The sequence below is a fragment of the Aotus nancymaae genome, unplaced genomic scaffold (assembly GCF_030222135.1).
Source record: "Aotus nancymaae isolate 86718 unplaced genomic scaffold, 86718_ANA_hifiasm-v0.15.2.pri h1tg000210l, whole genome shotgun sequence".
NCBI lineage: Eukaryota > Metazoa > Chordata > Mammalia > Primates > Aotidae > Aotus > Aotus nancymaae.
Genome location: NW_026988625.1, coordinates 2,123,712 through 2,139,673, shown reverse-complemented (window position 1 = coordinate 2,139,673; position 15,962 = coordinate 2,123,712). Strand labels below are relative to the sequence as shown.

At 54.1% G+C, this 15,962-nt stretch overlaps 1 protein-coding gene across 6 annotated transcripts; it reads left to right on the top strand.

Annotated features, from left to right (window-relative positions):
- The first annotated feature begins 469 nt into the window (after positions 1-469).
- On the top strand, positions 470-14,884 carry GUCD1 (guanylyl cyclase domain containing 1). 6 transcript variants are annotated; one of them, XM_012454156.2, is made up of 6 exons: positions 470-512; positions 6,984-7,068; positions 7,894-8,059; positions 8,931-9,022; positions 11,219-11,460; positions 12,511-14,884. In XM_012454156.2, exons 1-6 carry the CDS (start codon positions 470-472, stop codon positions 12,600-12,602), a joined length of 720 nt encoding a protein of 239 aa, XP_012309579.2. In that variant the 3' UTR covers positions 12,603-14,884. The 6 variants fall into 6 exon arrangements, with proteins under 6 accessions (XP_012309579.2, XP_012309575.2, XP_012309578.2 ...); XM_012454152.2 differs by having other exon boundaries at positions 12,508-14,884; XM_012454153.3 differs by lacking the exon at positions 470-512 and adding an exon at positions 816-1,870 and having other exon boundaries at positions 12,508-14,884.
- The last annotated feature ends 1,078 nt before the right edge of the window (positions 14,885-15,962 follow it).

Below are 15,962 nucleotides of genomic sequence, written 5' to 3'. Positions count from 1 at the left end.
AGGAGCGGGAAACGGCAGAGGCGGAGCTTGCTGAAGGGACGAGCCTCTGGGAAGCATCTGTTCACTAAGTGCACGAGCCTCGGGGCGGGGCTCAAGGGAAGGGGCGGGGCTTCCGGGGCCCGTGTCCTGGTGGGCAGCACGTCTACGCGAGGATTGGGTGACGGGGCGGAGCCACCCAACGCAGAAGCGGCAAATGGCCGGGGCGGGATTAAATTGAGAGGCTGGGGGCGTCTAGAATCAAAGTTTGAGGCGGGGCTTATAGGAGGGGCGGGGCCTCGAGATTTGAGACCTGGAAGGGCCGGGGCGGGCCTTGGGGCGGCCCAGCCGCCGCCTCCTGTTCTCCCCACCGCAGCGGCGGCGGTGGCGGCGGAGGAACTCAGGACGCACCGACCGCCCTCCCGCCCTAGCCGAAGCGGAAGCTGTAGCCCGCTCTGGGCCTGGGCCATGGGCGCCCCGCGCCGCCCGGGTAATGAGGACGGAGGCGGAGGCAGCGGGGCCGCCGCTCGAGCCTGGTCAGTGCCTCTTTGTGGGCCCAGTCCTCTAGGAACGAGGGGGACCCCGCCCTAGCGCGGGGCAGGGTCCAGCCGCGCGGCCTTGGGCCGACTCCCGCCTCGCCCCTACACCCTCCTCGCACCAGTCAGTGGGGGTTTCCTGACACTCGCAGGATTACGACCCTTGTCAGCATGGTGGGAGGGTCCGGGTAGCAGGGGCGCCACCTTCCCCAGAAGCGAAAAGTCCTGCTGAAGCCGCCTTGGGAGCTCCCGTGCTTTGGAGAACCGTGGAAGACAGGCTGAGAAGGGCAGGGAACTGGCCGAGAGCACCGAGTCATGGAAGGGGCGGTGTCCTGGCCTCCCAGACTCAGCGTTTTGTCTTGCTCCTGTTCTTCGCCCTTTGGTTCCCTCTGCCACGCGGTAGCCTGAGCCCCTTTGGGGCGGAGACCCAGACTGGTATTCACTGCCTTGGCGGTTAGTTTGCTTGCCCAAGAAGTAGGGGAGGAGGAAGACGTGATTCCTGTCCTGCTTAAGGGCAGGGCTGATGAGAAACGGAGTGCTAGCTAGTAAACTCAGGTGAAGTGCCAACTGTGGAAGAGGTCAACAGCATGTGGGACCCTGACCTTCAGGTGTCACTCCCAGGGAGTTCTCTTTTGTGTTTGCTGTGTGGAGTAGGAGGATTTACATCCCTCCTTCTGCAGTTATCTAACCCTGTGATCTTAGACAAGGTGCTTGCCTTTCCTGAGCTTCAGAGGAGGAATGGCTTACATTCGCAGGGAGCTATGAGGCAGGCAGGCGCTGTGCGCAGTTGTTTACATGCAGTGCGTCGTTAATCCTCATAACGACTCATTGAAGTAGGTGCCCACTATAATAATGCACTTTTGCAGCTGAGCAGACTGAGTCTGAGATGGGTTAAATATTCAAGGCTAGTGCACTACGTGTCTTCCTAAGTGACAACCACTAACTAAAGTCAGGCCAGGGCCTTCCAGGCGGCCCCTTGGCTCCAGGCATCAACATCTGGCTGTGGGCTAAAGCTGTTATGGGGACAAATGCCAAGGCCTCGCCTAACCTTATCACCCCCAACATGAGCATCTCTAGGTCTGATCCGCCTTTGCCAAGACTGGAGATGGCCATGTTGGGGCTGCTGGGCCTCAGGATCAAGGAGTTCTAGAGCGGGGCAAGAGGAGGAGGGGCAGCTGAGTTTCTGAGGGCCCTAGAGAGCTGCTGTCCTGTGCCATATTTTACAGCTGGGGATAGCCCAGCTAGTCAGTGTCACAGCCCAAGCCACAGAGTAAGGAGGGACCCTCACACAGAGGGCTGTAGTCTGGAAGCCTGGGGTGTGGAGCATTGAAGTGACAAGTCGGCCTGGGCATCTCAAGGTATGAGGTCTTTTTGGAAAATGCCTTCCATTCTCCAAGTATATCTGAGTGCCTGCCCTGGGCTGAGGGCTGGGAAGAGGCAAATGCAACCTCATCCCCATCTGCCACTGAAGAATTCTCCTTTTGTTCAATAGGGGAAAGCAGATGCGTCTTTAAGCACTCCGTATTGAGGGGTCCTGAGAGTGAGAGGGATGGAGACAACATTAACATTTCAGAGTGAGGCAAGCTTGTCCAGCCCGCAGCTTGTGACCCAGGACAGCTTTGAATGTGGCCCAACACAAATTCATAAACTAACTTTTTCTTTTCTTTTCTTTTTTTGAGAATGGAGTCTTGCTCTGTCACCCAGTCTAGTGCAGTGGTGCAATCTCCGCTCACTGCAGCCTCTGCCTCCCAGGTTCAAGTGAGTCTCCTGTCTCAGCCTCCCGAGTAACTGAAACTACAGGCACACGCCACCAAACCCGGCTAATTTTTTGTATTTTTAGTAGAGATGAGGTTTCACTGTGTTAGCCAGGATGATCGTGATCTCCTGACCTTGTGATCCACCCGTCTTGGCCTCCGAAATTGCTGGGATTACAGTTGTGAGCCACTGTACCAGGCCACAAATTCATAAACTTTATTAAAACATTATGAGATTTTTTTCTGCAACTTTTTTAAAGTTCATCAGCTATCATTAGTGTTAGTGTACTTTATGTGTGGCCCAAGACAATTCTTCCAGTGTGGCCCAGGGAAGCCTAAAGATTGGACACCCCTAGATTAAGGGATGTGCGAGAGCAAAAGCTGTGAGTAAGCTGGGGAGGAAACAGCGTGAGTAGAGAAAAACAAAAAGGCAGTGTGTGGCTGCTGTGAGGGGTTCTTGAACAGGCAGGCACTCACTGTGACAGCACATCCTGTGTAGAGCTCTACCATTGCTCAACTCTTTGATGGCAATTATTTCAGAATATGAGTCCCCAGGGGCCAGGGCTTGGGTGGGTCTTTAGTCACCTTTGTGTCCCCAGAGACTAGCACACAGTGAGTGCTTAGTAAGTTCATTTCTTCTGGCCTGGCACGGTAGCTCACCCCTGTAATCCCAGCACTTTGGGAGGCCAAGAGGAGGACTGCTTGAGCCCAGGAGTTTGAGACCAACCTGGGCAGCATAATGGGACTCCATCTCTATGAAAATTTTTTTTACCTTAGCTAAGTGTGGTAGTGTGTGCCCATCATTCCAGCTACTCGGGAGGCTGTGGTAAGAGGATCCCTTGAGCCTGGAGTTCAGGGCTGCAGTGAGCTCTGGCCACACTACTGTACTCCAGCCTGGGCAACAGAGTGAGACCCTGTTTCAAAAGAAAAAAAAAAAGGTCATTTCTTTTTTTTGAAACGGAGTCTCGCTCTGTCTCCCAGGCCAGAGTGCAGCAGCACAATCTTGGCTCATTGTAACCTCTGCCTCCCGGGTTTAAGCTATTCTCCTGCTTCAGCCTCTCGAGTAGCTGGGATAACAGGCGCTGGCCACCACACCCAGCTAATTTTTGTAATTTTAGTAGAAATAGGGTTTCACCATGTTGGCCAGGCTAGTCTCAAACTCCTGACCTCAAGTCATCTGCCTGCCTTTGCCTCCCAAAGTGCTGGGATTACAGGCGTGAGCCACTGCGCCATGCCTAAAAACGTTTATTTCTTCCAGCAAATATTTATTGAGTTACTATTAAACATCCAACACCAGCGACTGAGAATAACAGTGAACAAGATTAGCAGGTTTCCTGCTGTCTTAGTTCATTTGTGCTTCTATAACAAAATACCCGGGACTGGGTAATTTATGAACAATAGAAATTTAATTTCTTTTTTTCTTTTTTGGAGATGGCGGTCTCACTGTTTTGCTCAAACTGGTCTCAAACTCCAGGGCTCCTCTTGCTTCAGCCTGTGAATAGTTGGGATTACAGGTGTGTGCCATTGTGTCCAGCTCTAGAAATAATTCTTCACAGTTCTGCAGACTCTGAGGTCCAAGATCAAGGCGCTGGCAGGTTCTGTGTCTAGTAAAGGCCCATTCCTTGTAGGTGGTGCCACCTAGATGTCCTCACATGGTGGAAGGGACAGAAAGGGGATGAACATTGTGCCTTTACATGACAGAAGAATAGAAGGGCAAAAAAAATGGCCTATGCTAATTTCCTCCAGTCCTTTTATGAGACACTGATTCATTGATGAGGGCAGAGCCCTCATAACTTCCCAAAAGGCCACACCTCTTATTTATTTGTTTTTGGTTGTGGATATCTTCCACACCCATGTCTTCATACCACTACAATGGAGATTAAGTTTCAACGTGAATTTTGGAGAGGATACTATAGCACCTGCCCTCAGGAAGCTTGCAGTCTAGAGACAGAGTGGCTTGATGCTGTTGTTACTTTTGCCAAGCACTGTGAAGGAAACAAATAGGATGCTGAAGGAAAGTCCCCTTGTGTCTCAAAGTCTTGGTCAGAAAAACCTCTTAAGAGATTTTGAGCTGGGACCTGAATGACTAGAAGGGACACAGCCTTGAGAACAGCAGCCAGGAGAGAGTTCCAGACAGTGGGAGCCACACATGCAAATGCCTTGGGGTAGAATGAAGCCTTGATGAGTTAACAGGTTAACTAGACCACAGGTGAGGGCCGCTGAGATGAGGCTAGTGCCCCAGGTTAGGCAAGGCCCCAGTAAGGGATGAGAACTTTATTCTAAGAGCAGTGGGAAACTGAATGGGAATCCCTATGGCTGCTGTATGTAAAAGCGGGAGAGGTGCTGGGAGTGGAATTTGGGGCAGGGACAGGCAGGAGTCAGTGCCACTGAATCCATGGCAGTGATAGGAGGGGAATATGTGAGGGCCTTGAATGAACAGCCTGGGTGTCATTTGGAGGCATCTGGGGTAAGAGGAAGGAAGGGAATGAGGCCTCAGCCCAGCCTGGGCGTAGCATACCAGGCCCCAGCTCGGGGCAGGGTTCACATTAGCACCTGCAAAGGGCTTTATAGACGTTCTTGTCCTTAGTACCCACATCACCCTACAGGCTGGCGTCTGGTGTCCATTTCGTAGGGGAAGAAGCAGGCACAGAGAGGCCAGGCGACCCAGCTAGCAGGTGGTCTGCATTGCCCATGCTATTGTGCCTTCCGTGGGCCCTGCTGCACGTGAAGGAGAAAGAGGCCAGGAGCAGTGATAGGTCACAACCCAGAAGGGCACAGGCAAGCTCCATGCAAGGGCCACATTCTAGGAGGCAAAGCCTGAACTCAAGCCTGGAGGAGTACAGATGAGTGAAAGGGTGTAGCCAGCCTGTGATCAGGGAAGGCCCTGAAAACGGTGGCCTCTGAGCCAGGCCTTGAAGGCTGGGGAAGGTCAGACGTGGGAAGGGAGGAACTTGGGATTCAGACAAAGCTGGGTAGGTTGGAAAGGCCAGGACAGATCCCAGGACTAGTGAGTGACTGTTTTAGATGGTGCATGCAGGGGATGGAGGGGAAATGGGGCTGGCACAGCAGGAGGGCTCCTAGGGTGGCTCTGCACAGAACTGGTCACATGGTCCGGGAGAGGCCTGCCAGATGAGCAAACAATGGGGGCTGGGTTTTCACGTGCTGAGTGAGTGTCATGAGTGAGTAATGGGTGGTGACCAGCAGAGAGAAGTCCCTTCCTTTTTAGACTCTGAACTTTGTCCAGATTCATCAGATGGCTGTGGAGGAGGGTCCTGCATGCCACATGCCCATCTGCCCCCACCTCAGGGCCTTAGCACATGCTGTTCCCCCATCCCCTCTAAGGCATACCCCCACCATTTCCCCCAGCCTAGGTCTCTATTTTTCTCTTATGTTTGCTTGTTTTTGCTGTCCATCAGGATAGTGACTTTGTGTAACTGCTGTATCTCCAGTACATACACCAGGCTTTTGGGAAATATTTGTCAGCTGAATGACTGAATTAGACCAAAGTCCCCTCTTTGGGGATAGCCAGACTCATTCCAGCAAGAAGAAGTCAGCTGTCCAGCCCCCAGCCACCCGGTGGCACAGTTGAGACTGGAACGCTAGGTCAGGCCCTTTCTGCTCCACCTCACAGCCTGGCAAAGACAGACGAAGAGGTTGCCCAGGGTTGGTGGGGGATGGAGCTCGCAGGAATATTCCATATGCTACACAGCTCATGTGACAGCTCCCTTCTCCTGGCCATGGTCTCACACCCTGGTGGGCCTGGAGTCTTTGGAGTCAAGCAAACCTCCAGGGGCCTCATGAAATCAGGTACATGTATCTGCTGAGTGCCTCCCATATGCCAGCCTTGGAATGAAAGCAGGAAGCAAAACAGCCCCTGTTGACCATGCGGGGTGGCTCACGACTGTAATCCCATCACTGGGAGGCTAAGGCAGGTGGATCACCTGACATCAGGAGTTCGAAACCAGCCATGACCCACATGGTGAAACCCCATCTCTACTAAAAATACAATAATTAGCCGGGCATGGTGGCATGCACCTGTAGTCCCAGCTACTCGGGAGGCTGAGGCAAGGAGAATCGCTTGAACCCGGAAGGCGGAGGTTGCAGTGAGCCAAGATTGTACCACTGCACTCCAGCCTGGGCAACAGAGCAGGACCCTGTCTAGAAGAAAAAAAAAAAGAAAAAGAAAAAAATCAGACCCTGTCCCTCCTCCTCAGAGCTCCCACCAAAAGAAGGGCTTTGAAGAGTAGGCATGGCGGGCAGTGAGTGCACATGTGGGTCACTGGGCCCAAGAGGGGCAACACTGGAGAAGTGACACCCACGGGCAGGAGATAGCTCAGACACCTGGGAAGCCAGGTATGTCCAGACAAAGGGACCAGATGTGCAAAGGCCCCCGGGGTTGTGAGGGATCATGACAAGTGGAGGCAAGGAGGCAGAGGGTGCCAGGGCAGCAGCCATGAAGGTGGTCGTAAGAAATGTGGGACCCTTGCTGCACTGGAGGATTGTCAATTCAGTAGGGCTGACCTGCTTTGGCCGGTGTTTTGGGGTGATCACTGCTATTATAACAGCCTGGATTTGAGGGGAGTGTTGAAGGATTACAGAAAGGTCCCTGAGCAGCCTCTGCAGGGGCTAGGCAGGAGGCGGTGACACTGGTTCCCGTGAGGGTGGCTGTGGTGGGCTCTGCGTTGACGGTCTATGACCTCCCTCTGTTTCTGCACAGGGGACTTTGTGCAGCTGCCTGTGCCCATCATCCAGCAGCTCTACCACTGGGACTGTGGCCTGGCCTGCTCCAGGATGGTGCTGCGGTGAGTGGGGCCAGGACTGGGGGCCCAGGTGCTCCCCATCTACATCTCCTGCTCTGGCTTGAGACTGGGGTGGGAGCCATTGTCCATGTAGTTGTCTTTGGTTAGGGCTTACAGGAGGCCAAGCTTCTACCTGGGCCTAGTCCTACCTGCAAAAGCTAGCAAGGTGTGGACCAGGCCTTCCTGGTCTCCAAGCTGGTAATGCCTGGGGATTCAGGGTGGCCAGGAAGTCCCAGGTGCCCAGGCCTGGCCCACAAGGCAGCCCCGTGACTGTGACAGGAGGCCCTCCACACCCCCACCTCTGGCTTCTGGGAGACGGGTGCTGACCATTGAGCTGAGGCTGTATGACTATCACAGAAACCTGGACAGAGAGCCAAGAGGGACTGTAGCAGTCACCTTGTACAAGAGTTTTCATTTGGCTTCCTGAACCCCAGGGCAGCTGCACCTTCATCTGTTTTACCTCCTGGAATTCCCAACAAGATAAAATTCAACTAAAGGTTCTGTGCCTAAAATTTTGAAAACCACTGATATGATCCAAGGACCTCATCTTAGAGATGAAGCTAAAGAGGCCAGAGAAGATGGCAACTTGCCCAAGGTCACAAGACACAAGAGACACGGGAAGCAGAGTTCAGGCCCTCCACTCCGGAGCCAGGATAGTGCCCAGGCAGCCTGGGCAGTGTGTGGGCAGGACCTAGGGTCTCATGATGAAGGAGGGAGATTTCTGGGGAATGGGACCTGTGACAGGGGCCCTTGGGCAGTGGGTGGAGGGTGACCCAGACCATTTAACTCTTGAGAGCGAGCTGAGCTCCCCAGCACATCTGCCCACAGGTACCTGGGCCAGCTGGACGACAGTGAGTTTGAGAGAGCTCTGCAGGAGCTGCAGCTGACCAGGAGCATCTGGACCATCGACCTGGCCTACCTGATGCACCACTTTGGCGTGAGGCACCGTTTCTGTACCCAGACCCTGGGTGTTGACAAGGGCTACAAGAACCAGGTGAGTGGCCAGCCACCGGGCCTTCCCGTGTGAGGCCACACAGAGGTATAAGGCCGTCTGGTTCCAGTAGTTGGAAGAGGGAGCAGTCAAGGCCTAGACCCCAAGGTAGATACCCAGGTATGCAGAGACCAGGGAGCCAGCAGCAAAGAGGCTAGAGGCAGGATTTGGGAGCCAGTCAGAGCAGGTGACGTCGCAGTCTGGCTTGCCCAGAGGATCTGAGTATTAAGTCCTGGCTCCTGTCCGCCTGCCTTCTACAGCCCTCAGAATGTGCAGAGGCCACTGCCTACTATCCTCAGCACAAGGCAGGTCCACGGCCTCTGAGAACATCACTGACCTCATCCGGCCATCGTTTGCACTTTTTTTTTTTTTCACCAGGAGAGTCAGCTTTTCAGCTGGGTAATTAGTAGTCTAGAAGAAAACCAAAATACCATCTTTTCTTTTTTTTTGCCTTTTAAAAAATAATGCCAACATAGCCACACCAGCAGAGTGTTCTGTGGACAGCACTTAGCTAAGCCAAGCTGTAGCGGAGCTGTCCCAGGTGGCTCAGCCTCATCCCCCTTGCTTATTCCCTGCAGGCTCCTGCTCAGGCCTGCCAGAGTGTACAAGCCCAAGGGTGATCCATCCTCCCTGGGGAGGTGACCTGAGCCCAGCTGCCCACCCCTCTATTAAGCATCCCCTTCATGCCTCTCTCCTACGTCCCTGCTCCTGCTTAGGACAGACAGGCAAACTGCACGTACCGTCTGCCCTGGCAGGTGTGGCTCCTCTGCCCTTTGTTGTCTCTGTCTCCATAACACGCTCTTTAGTTCCTTCATCCAAATGGAGTGAAGACAGACTGAGTGGTGGCCACTCCAACCCCCTCTTCTCTATTTAGTCCTTCTACAGGAAGCACTTTGACACAGAGGAGACCCGGGTGAATCAGCTGTTTGCACAAGCCAAGGCCTGCAAGGTGCTGGTGGAGAAATGGTGAGCCCCCCACCTTTTTATCTGCTCTTCCTCTCACACCTGCTCACCCACAGCTCTGCAGTGGGGAGGCCTCGGGATGGTGTTCAGGAAAGGCTGGGACTCTGGAGCCAGGCAGAACTGGCTACCCAGGTGGCTGTGGGCTCTAGCTTGCCCCCTTGAGCCTTGGTTTATGGAGATCAGTGGGGCTACATGACCCAGGCTCTGGCCAGGGGTAGATCTTGAGCAGGTGCCAGAGGGACAGGTGAGTGAGAGGGACTACAGCCAGCCCTTGGGCTGCTTGCAGAAAGACAGCATGGGACAGAACACAAGAGCCCTAATGAAAGGGTGATGGCCTGAGAGGAGTGTCCTGGTGCAGTGACTGACAAAGGATGGGGAGCAGGGAGGACCCACTGTGTAGGCTACCTAGGAAGGCCTGGCTTCCAGATCTGCCTGCGGGCCGCCGTGACCTTACAAAGGCCCTCCCTTCTCATCTGTGTACATTGGGGCTGGATTTAGGAAGACCCTGGCTGCAGTTTGCCCAGATGTGAATGGCATTCTTTTCTGGGCTTTGTGGGAGTGGGGCTCAGGCCTCTGCCTCTAGGTCCTGGGCAGGCTCCCCTGGACACCACTCTTTTCAGATTTCCCTTTTCTTTATGGATTTATATTTTCATTATTGACATACTATAATCACATGATAGGTGATTTAGAAAATGGTGGGGGTGGAATCTTCATTCACCCTTTGACCACGTGGGCACGTTGGAAGGAAAGGGAGCAAATATTTGTTTAATGGCCCTCAGCTGTTGCGGTCTCTGTTTCTCAGGGGAGGAAAATGACGAAGGGAGAGCCATCCAAGGTCACCCCCAGCATTTTGGCCATGCCATGATCTGAACCCATGCTTGTTATTCCTTGAAGCCTGTAGCTTTTCCTTCCAGCCCAGCCCCTACTTTTTCCCTATAACTGAAATCCCACTCTGGTACACTGCCACTGGGAACTTAGCCAGCTATTTTGTTTCAAAGACCAAATGGAAAAATGGCATGTTTCCGTGGCCAAGGCAGCAATCCAAACTGCCACGTGACTCAGCCATGGTTAAAGCTGGGCCAGGCCACGTGGTACTGATGCTGCCACTCCTAGGGAGGGCCCCAAGTGGGTGAGCAGCCCCCACCAGCAAAGATGCAGGAGCCCCTAGCCTAAAGCTCTCCCTGCCCACAACCCCATCTGCCCTCTGCCCCTCTGGGTGTTTTCTTTTTCCTTTTTTTTTTTCTTCTTGAGATAAGGTCTTACTCTGTCATGCAGGCTAGAGTGCAGTGATGTAATATAGCTCACTGCTACAGCCCCAGGCTCAAGTGATCTTTTTGCCTCGGTCTCCTGAGTAGCTGGAACCACAATCTTGTGCCACCACACCGCATACCTGGTAAATTTTTAAATGTTTTTGTAGAGACAGGGTACTGCTATGTTGCCCATGCTGGTCTCTTAACTCCTGGGTTCAAGCAATCCTCTGCTTTGGCCTCCCAAGGCACTGGGAATACAGGTGTGAACCACTGTGCCCAGCCCCCTTCTGGGTTTTAATTTCGATTTGCTGCCTGCTGGAAGGCACAAGGTGGGGCAGCACCTTCTGCCAGTCAGGGAGGCTCCAGGCAGACATCACTGCTGAACTGGAGTTTCCACTGGAAGCACTGTGGCCCAGCCCTTCCTCGGCAGCCCCTTCTGCCACAATGAGCCTTAGGAGAAAAGTAAAGTAGCTCTTTCAGAGAAGCATTTGGTTGTGAAAGTGTCTAAGCCATGCTTGGCTCAGATTTGGGAGATCAGATTGGGCTGGCAATTTTCAGTGTAAACCACCCATGATTTAGGGTTGAGGAAAAACAGGGCCGGGCAAAAAGAATTCACTAACCAGGCTAGGGCACAGCAGGAGGTGGTTTCTGTGTACTGTTTTAGTCGCCCTTGACTGGGCCCACCTGGAGCTGACCTACTGTCCCCATGAAGGGCCTGATAGGGCCAGCTCATCTTTGTGCACACTCAGACACACACACACCCCAACCATTCCCCTGCGCGGCTCTAGGCTGAGCCTGGGCCACAATGACAGAGTAGGGAATTCAGGGCAAAGGGAAGAGGAGCTGATCCCCAAGCTTTGTAACAGAGAAACAAGCACAAGCAGGGATCCGGTTGAGGGATGGGGAATGGGAGCCTAGCAGCACCAGCTGACCCCTCTCCTGCCCACAGCACGGTGAGTGTGCAGGACATCCAGGCGCACCTGGCTCAGGGCCACGTAGCCATCGTGCTGGTGAACTCGGGGGTGCTGCACTGCGACCTGTGCTCCAGCCCTGTCAAGTACTGCTGCTTTGCTCCCAGTGGCCACCGCTGCTTCTGCCGCACTCCTGACTACCAGGGCCACTTCATCGTTCTGCGCGGCTATAACCGGGCCACTGGCTGCATCTTCTACAACAATCCAGCCTACGGCGACCGTGAGTGCTGGCTGGGGCAGGTGAAGCAGGGTGGTCCACATTCACTCTTCTGTATGCCCAGTGCCCACGATTCCCACCCTTTCAATCTAGTGTGGCCAGGGCCTTCTTCCCCACCTTTTCCCCAAAGCCCCCGCTCCTGCTGGGCTCTTGTCACTGGGGCCACCCTTCATGCCATGCAGGCAAACCTGCCACAAACGGTGCCAGCTTCCTCTATACCCTGGCCACCTCTCCCTCCCACACCACTGGCCCCACGCCATTGCCCAGGTCCCTGCCTTACCCTCTCATGTTGCACAGGCTGCACCCCTCCCCCAACCCCCAGGATGGCCAGCACATTCCTCAGAAAGAAAAGCCCGGCCAGGGCCGGGCGCGGTGGCTCATGCCTGTAATCCCAGCACTTTGGGAGGTTGAGGCGGGTGGATCACAAGGTCAAGAGATCGAGACCATCCTGGTCAACATGGTGAAACCCCGTCTCTACTAAAAACACAAAAATTAGCCAGGCATGGTGGTGCACACCTGTAATCCCAGCTACTCCGGAGGCTGAGGCAGGAGAATTGCTTGAACCTGGGAGGCGGAGGTTGTAGTGAGCGGAGATCGTGCCACTGCACTCCAGCCTGGGTAACAAGAGCACTCCGTCTCAAAAAAAATAAGAAAAGCCCAGCCAGACCCAGCCCTTGCTGTAGACCCATCCTGGCCTGCCTACTGCCCTCCGGGCACAGGGAAGGGCTGCCCTGACTCTCATAGACTGGACTCACGTAGACACCTCCTAGACACTCTGATCACATAGACTTAACCCATCTATGTGGCCTAGAGCATGTTTCTTCCCCTCTCTGGACCTCACCTTCTCCAACTGCTCAACTGGGGAGGAGTCAGAGAAAGCTCTTGAAGACCAGAATAGGCAAGGAGGACTTCCTGGGGGTGGAGGGCTTGAGCTGAGAGGAGTGGCCAAGTGGGTGGGACACAGACCTCACCGAGCTCCCCCAGACACTGTCAGTGGGGTAGGTGCTCTCCTGCAACCCACTGACCCTGTTCTGCCCTCCCCACCCCCAGCAGGAATGTGCAGCACCAGCATCAGTAACTTTGAGGAGGCCAGAACCAGCTATGGCACAGATGAGGACATCCTCTTTGTCTACTTGGACAGCTGACACCAGGAGCCTGGCGTGCCCAGGCCCTCGGACCCCATCCCCATCCCAGCTGGGCCCACTCAGGATGCCCTGACCCAGGCCTGGGGCTGGAATGTGGAATTACAGCCTCAGCCCATCTGGCAGAGCCCTGGGAACTCTGGGAGACTGTGGCACAGCTGCTTTTTCTGCCAGTGCCCTGTGTTGTCATGTCCCTCACCCCGAGCACCTGCTGGCTGCTGGAAGCATCCCCCAAGACCCCAAGCCTGACTCCAGCTGTACCCACAGAAAGTCCAGCTCCGACAGTGCCCTTGTTGCCTTTGAGCCAGACCCAAGGCAAGGGAGAGGCTTTGTCTCCCCACAGACCACAGGACTAAGCCTGGAGAGAGAAGTCGCTTGACAGATGCCACTTGTCAGGACAGTATGTGAGTGTCTGGAGACAGCGTAGCTGATCCCAACTCCCCAGCACTTAGGACCCCTCCAGGCTCCTCTCCTGGAAGTGCTTCAGATGCCCCCGTGCCCCATGGTTGATGACACAGCCACCTCCTGCCTACCCATGGGCCCAAGTTTCTGAGGCTGGTTTCAGGGCATCTGGTCCCTGCCACCCAGCATAGACACACCTCACAGCTGCTTTGCCATGCAGAGCCCTGGCTCCTGGGGATTCTTAAACCCCCCACAGTCCTCCAGGTCCTCCAGCTCTGTGAGATGGAGGGCTCTCAGGGGTGTGACCTGGGCCTGGATCCCACTAGTAGGCCTGATGACTGGCAGCAGTGTGTGCTCTGGGAATAAACAGCAGCCCTGGCCCCAGAGGGATCCCTGCACCCAGAGGCCTCCCGACACCAGCCTAAATCCTGACAGTGGCGTCTGTCCTCTGAGATGGGGAGCCCCAGTCCTTTAAGGTTGGCTGCTAGGGCCTGTGCTCCAAAGCAACAGGCAGGGGTAGCCTGCAGCTGCCCACCTAACCTGGTCTTCATACCAGGTTGCACAGGATACTGGGTCTCTTCTATCTTGATGGAGACGAGGGTTTCCTGCCCAGGATCATACAACACAGCAAATAGCATACAGCTCTTTCTTTCCTTTTTTTTTTTGGTTGGGATCAGGGGTTGTTTCTTTGAGATTTAAGTTTTCATTTTTGAGGGGTAATGACCTTCAAGTAAAACAGTAATAGCAAGAGTGAAGGTACTCTGGAACCACTAACACCTCTGCACAGGGCAGTTAGCCAGCTCAAGTTCTTTTTCAAAGAAAGGGACTTGGCTGGTGGTTTGAGTACCCACCCCTTCACCTCACAGACAAGGCAGCTGGCCCAGTCTGGGGAGTCTGCCCAGGACAGTGGTGGAGCTGGGCCTTGAACCCCAGTCTGTACCTAAAAAACTAAGGGAAATGGATCATTCTCAAAGGAGCAACAGTGACACCATCCCTGCACTCCTGGGTCCTGGTCTTACAGTGCCCAAGGCATGGCATGGTGGCAGCTGGACCCTCCCCCACCAGGTGACACTGGGGGTAGAGGTGGGCTCTGTTTAGGAGAGTGATCAGACCACACAGCCAAATTGCTCCTCAACCCTAGACAAAGCCTTTGATTGACCACGAGGGAGGTGCTGTTAGCTGGGCAGCCCTTCTGGGTTTCAGAGACTGGTGTTGGCTCCAGACTGGTCTCATCTCCATTGCCTTAATGACAGGTGGCCCAGGAGTACCCATGCATAGCAGCTGTGGGTTGTGGGCATCTTCAGATGTTCTGGTAAAATTGTGAGATTAGCTGTATGAAGGAAACCAGTGGGAGGAAAGGAAGTTTTCAGGATGGCGAGATTTGATTCAGACACAGTGCACATGCTGCTAGGGCTGTCACTGGGCAGTGGCCTTCATGGAGAGCGGTACCAGCACCTCAGTCCATCCAGGATATTTAGAAACAGTCTCTGGTCCCAGAGGATGGCTTCTCAGGGCATGCCACAAGTTAAAGGTCACCTGCCTGGGAGACGAATGAGAAAGCTACCCATTCTCAAGACCCATCTGCCTAGGGAGGGTCACAGAGGCAGGATGTAAGCCATGCTGTTGCATTCTTGCATAAGTCATGAAAATGGGACCAGAGAGGGAGCCTGGACATCAGGGACTTCTGCCCACAGCACATGGCACCCACAGCTGCCCAGCCTGTCCACGTGCCAGGGCCCAGCCCAGCCCCTGAAACCACATGGGACAGTGGGCTTTGTTCACTATAGCCACAGGGGCATGAAAGGGATCTTTTGCATCGCAGAGATTTTATATATATTTTGTTTGTAATGAGCCATTCTCAATAAATTCTCACTGCAAAATGGTGGCAGACCCTGGCTGGCCTTGGTGACGCTGCGTTGATCTGCAGAATTCCTGTCCTCAAGTTCTCAGCATGAGCACACGGGAACCCAGGTCCTTGTCTTGCCATACCCAGTTTAGCTGGGACTGGAATCCTGTTTTCTAGGGCCACATCCATCCCACTGAGGCCTGGATGCTTGTGCCCATCCTGGACAGGCAGTACTGGAGATAGAAGGGCCTTGGGGCTCAGCTCAACTGAATTGAAACAAATGCAATTACAGGAGACAACAAAATGAGGGAGATGTTGAAGCATTAGAGACAAAAGTGGTTGGGATGGTGAGTCCTGAGTGGGGCTGGCTCCTCAGAGCATGCAGAATTGGGGTTGAGGAAGACAGACCAAGGACTCTGGGAGGGGCCTCATTGGGAACCAAGGGGCCAAGCCAGAACAGAGATCTGAGCCCAAATGCTGCCACACCAGGGGCCAAGTGATGGGACTAGCATAGACTTGAGTGTTCATGGAAAAAAACTCAATGCCAGGAAACAGGCTGAGATGCCATGGGGGTAGACCAGTGGCCCCTCCAGTAGCTTCCTCTCTGCCCCACTCTCAGCCTCCCTCCTGGCTGCCTGCCCAAACATGTACCCTGAATACTGGCTCTGCCCTGAGCCCCTGGTGAAATACTGTGCTTCCCACAGCCCTGGGGAATCTGGTGAGTAGGATGCCCTATGCTGTTTAGGGCCCCTTAGCTTACCAGGACTTGATGTCCACATGAAGCCTTCACAACAGATGGCCTCCTCTTGGTACCTCCTACCTGCCAAAGATCTTTCCTCCCTCAGGGCCTTTGTACCTGTTGTTCCCTCCCTTGTCCCCTCAGGACTCTCTTCCAATGTCACCACTTTTTTTTTTTTTTTTTTTTTTTTGAGACAAGAGTCTTGCTCTGTTGCCCAGGCTGGAGTGTAGTAGCAAGATCTTGGCTAACTGCAACCTTCATCTCCTGGGTTGAAGCAGCTCTCCTGCCTCAGTCTCCTGAGTAGCTGGGATTACAGGCATGCACCACCATGCCTGGCTAATTTTTGTACTTTTAGTAGAGACAGGGTTTTACTATG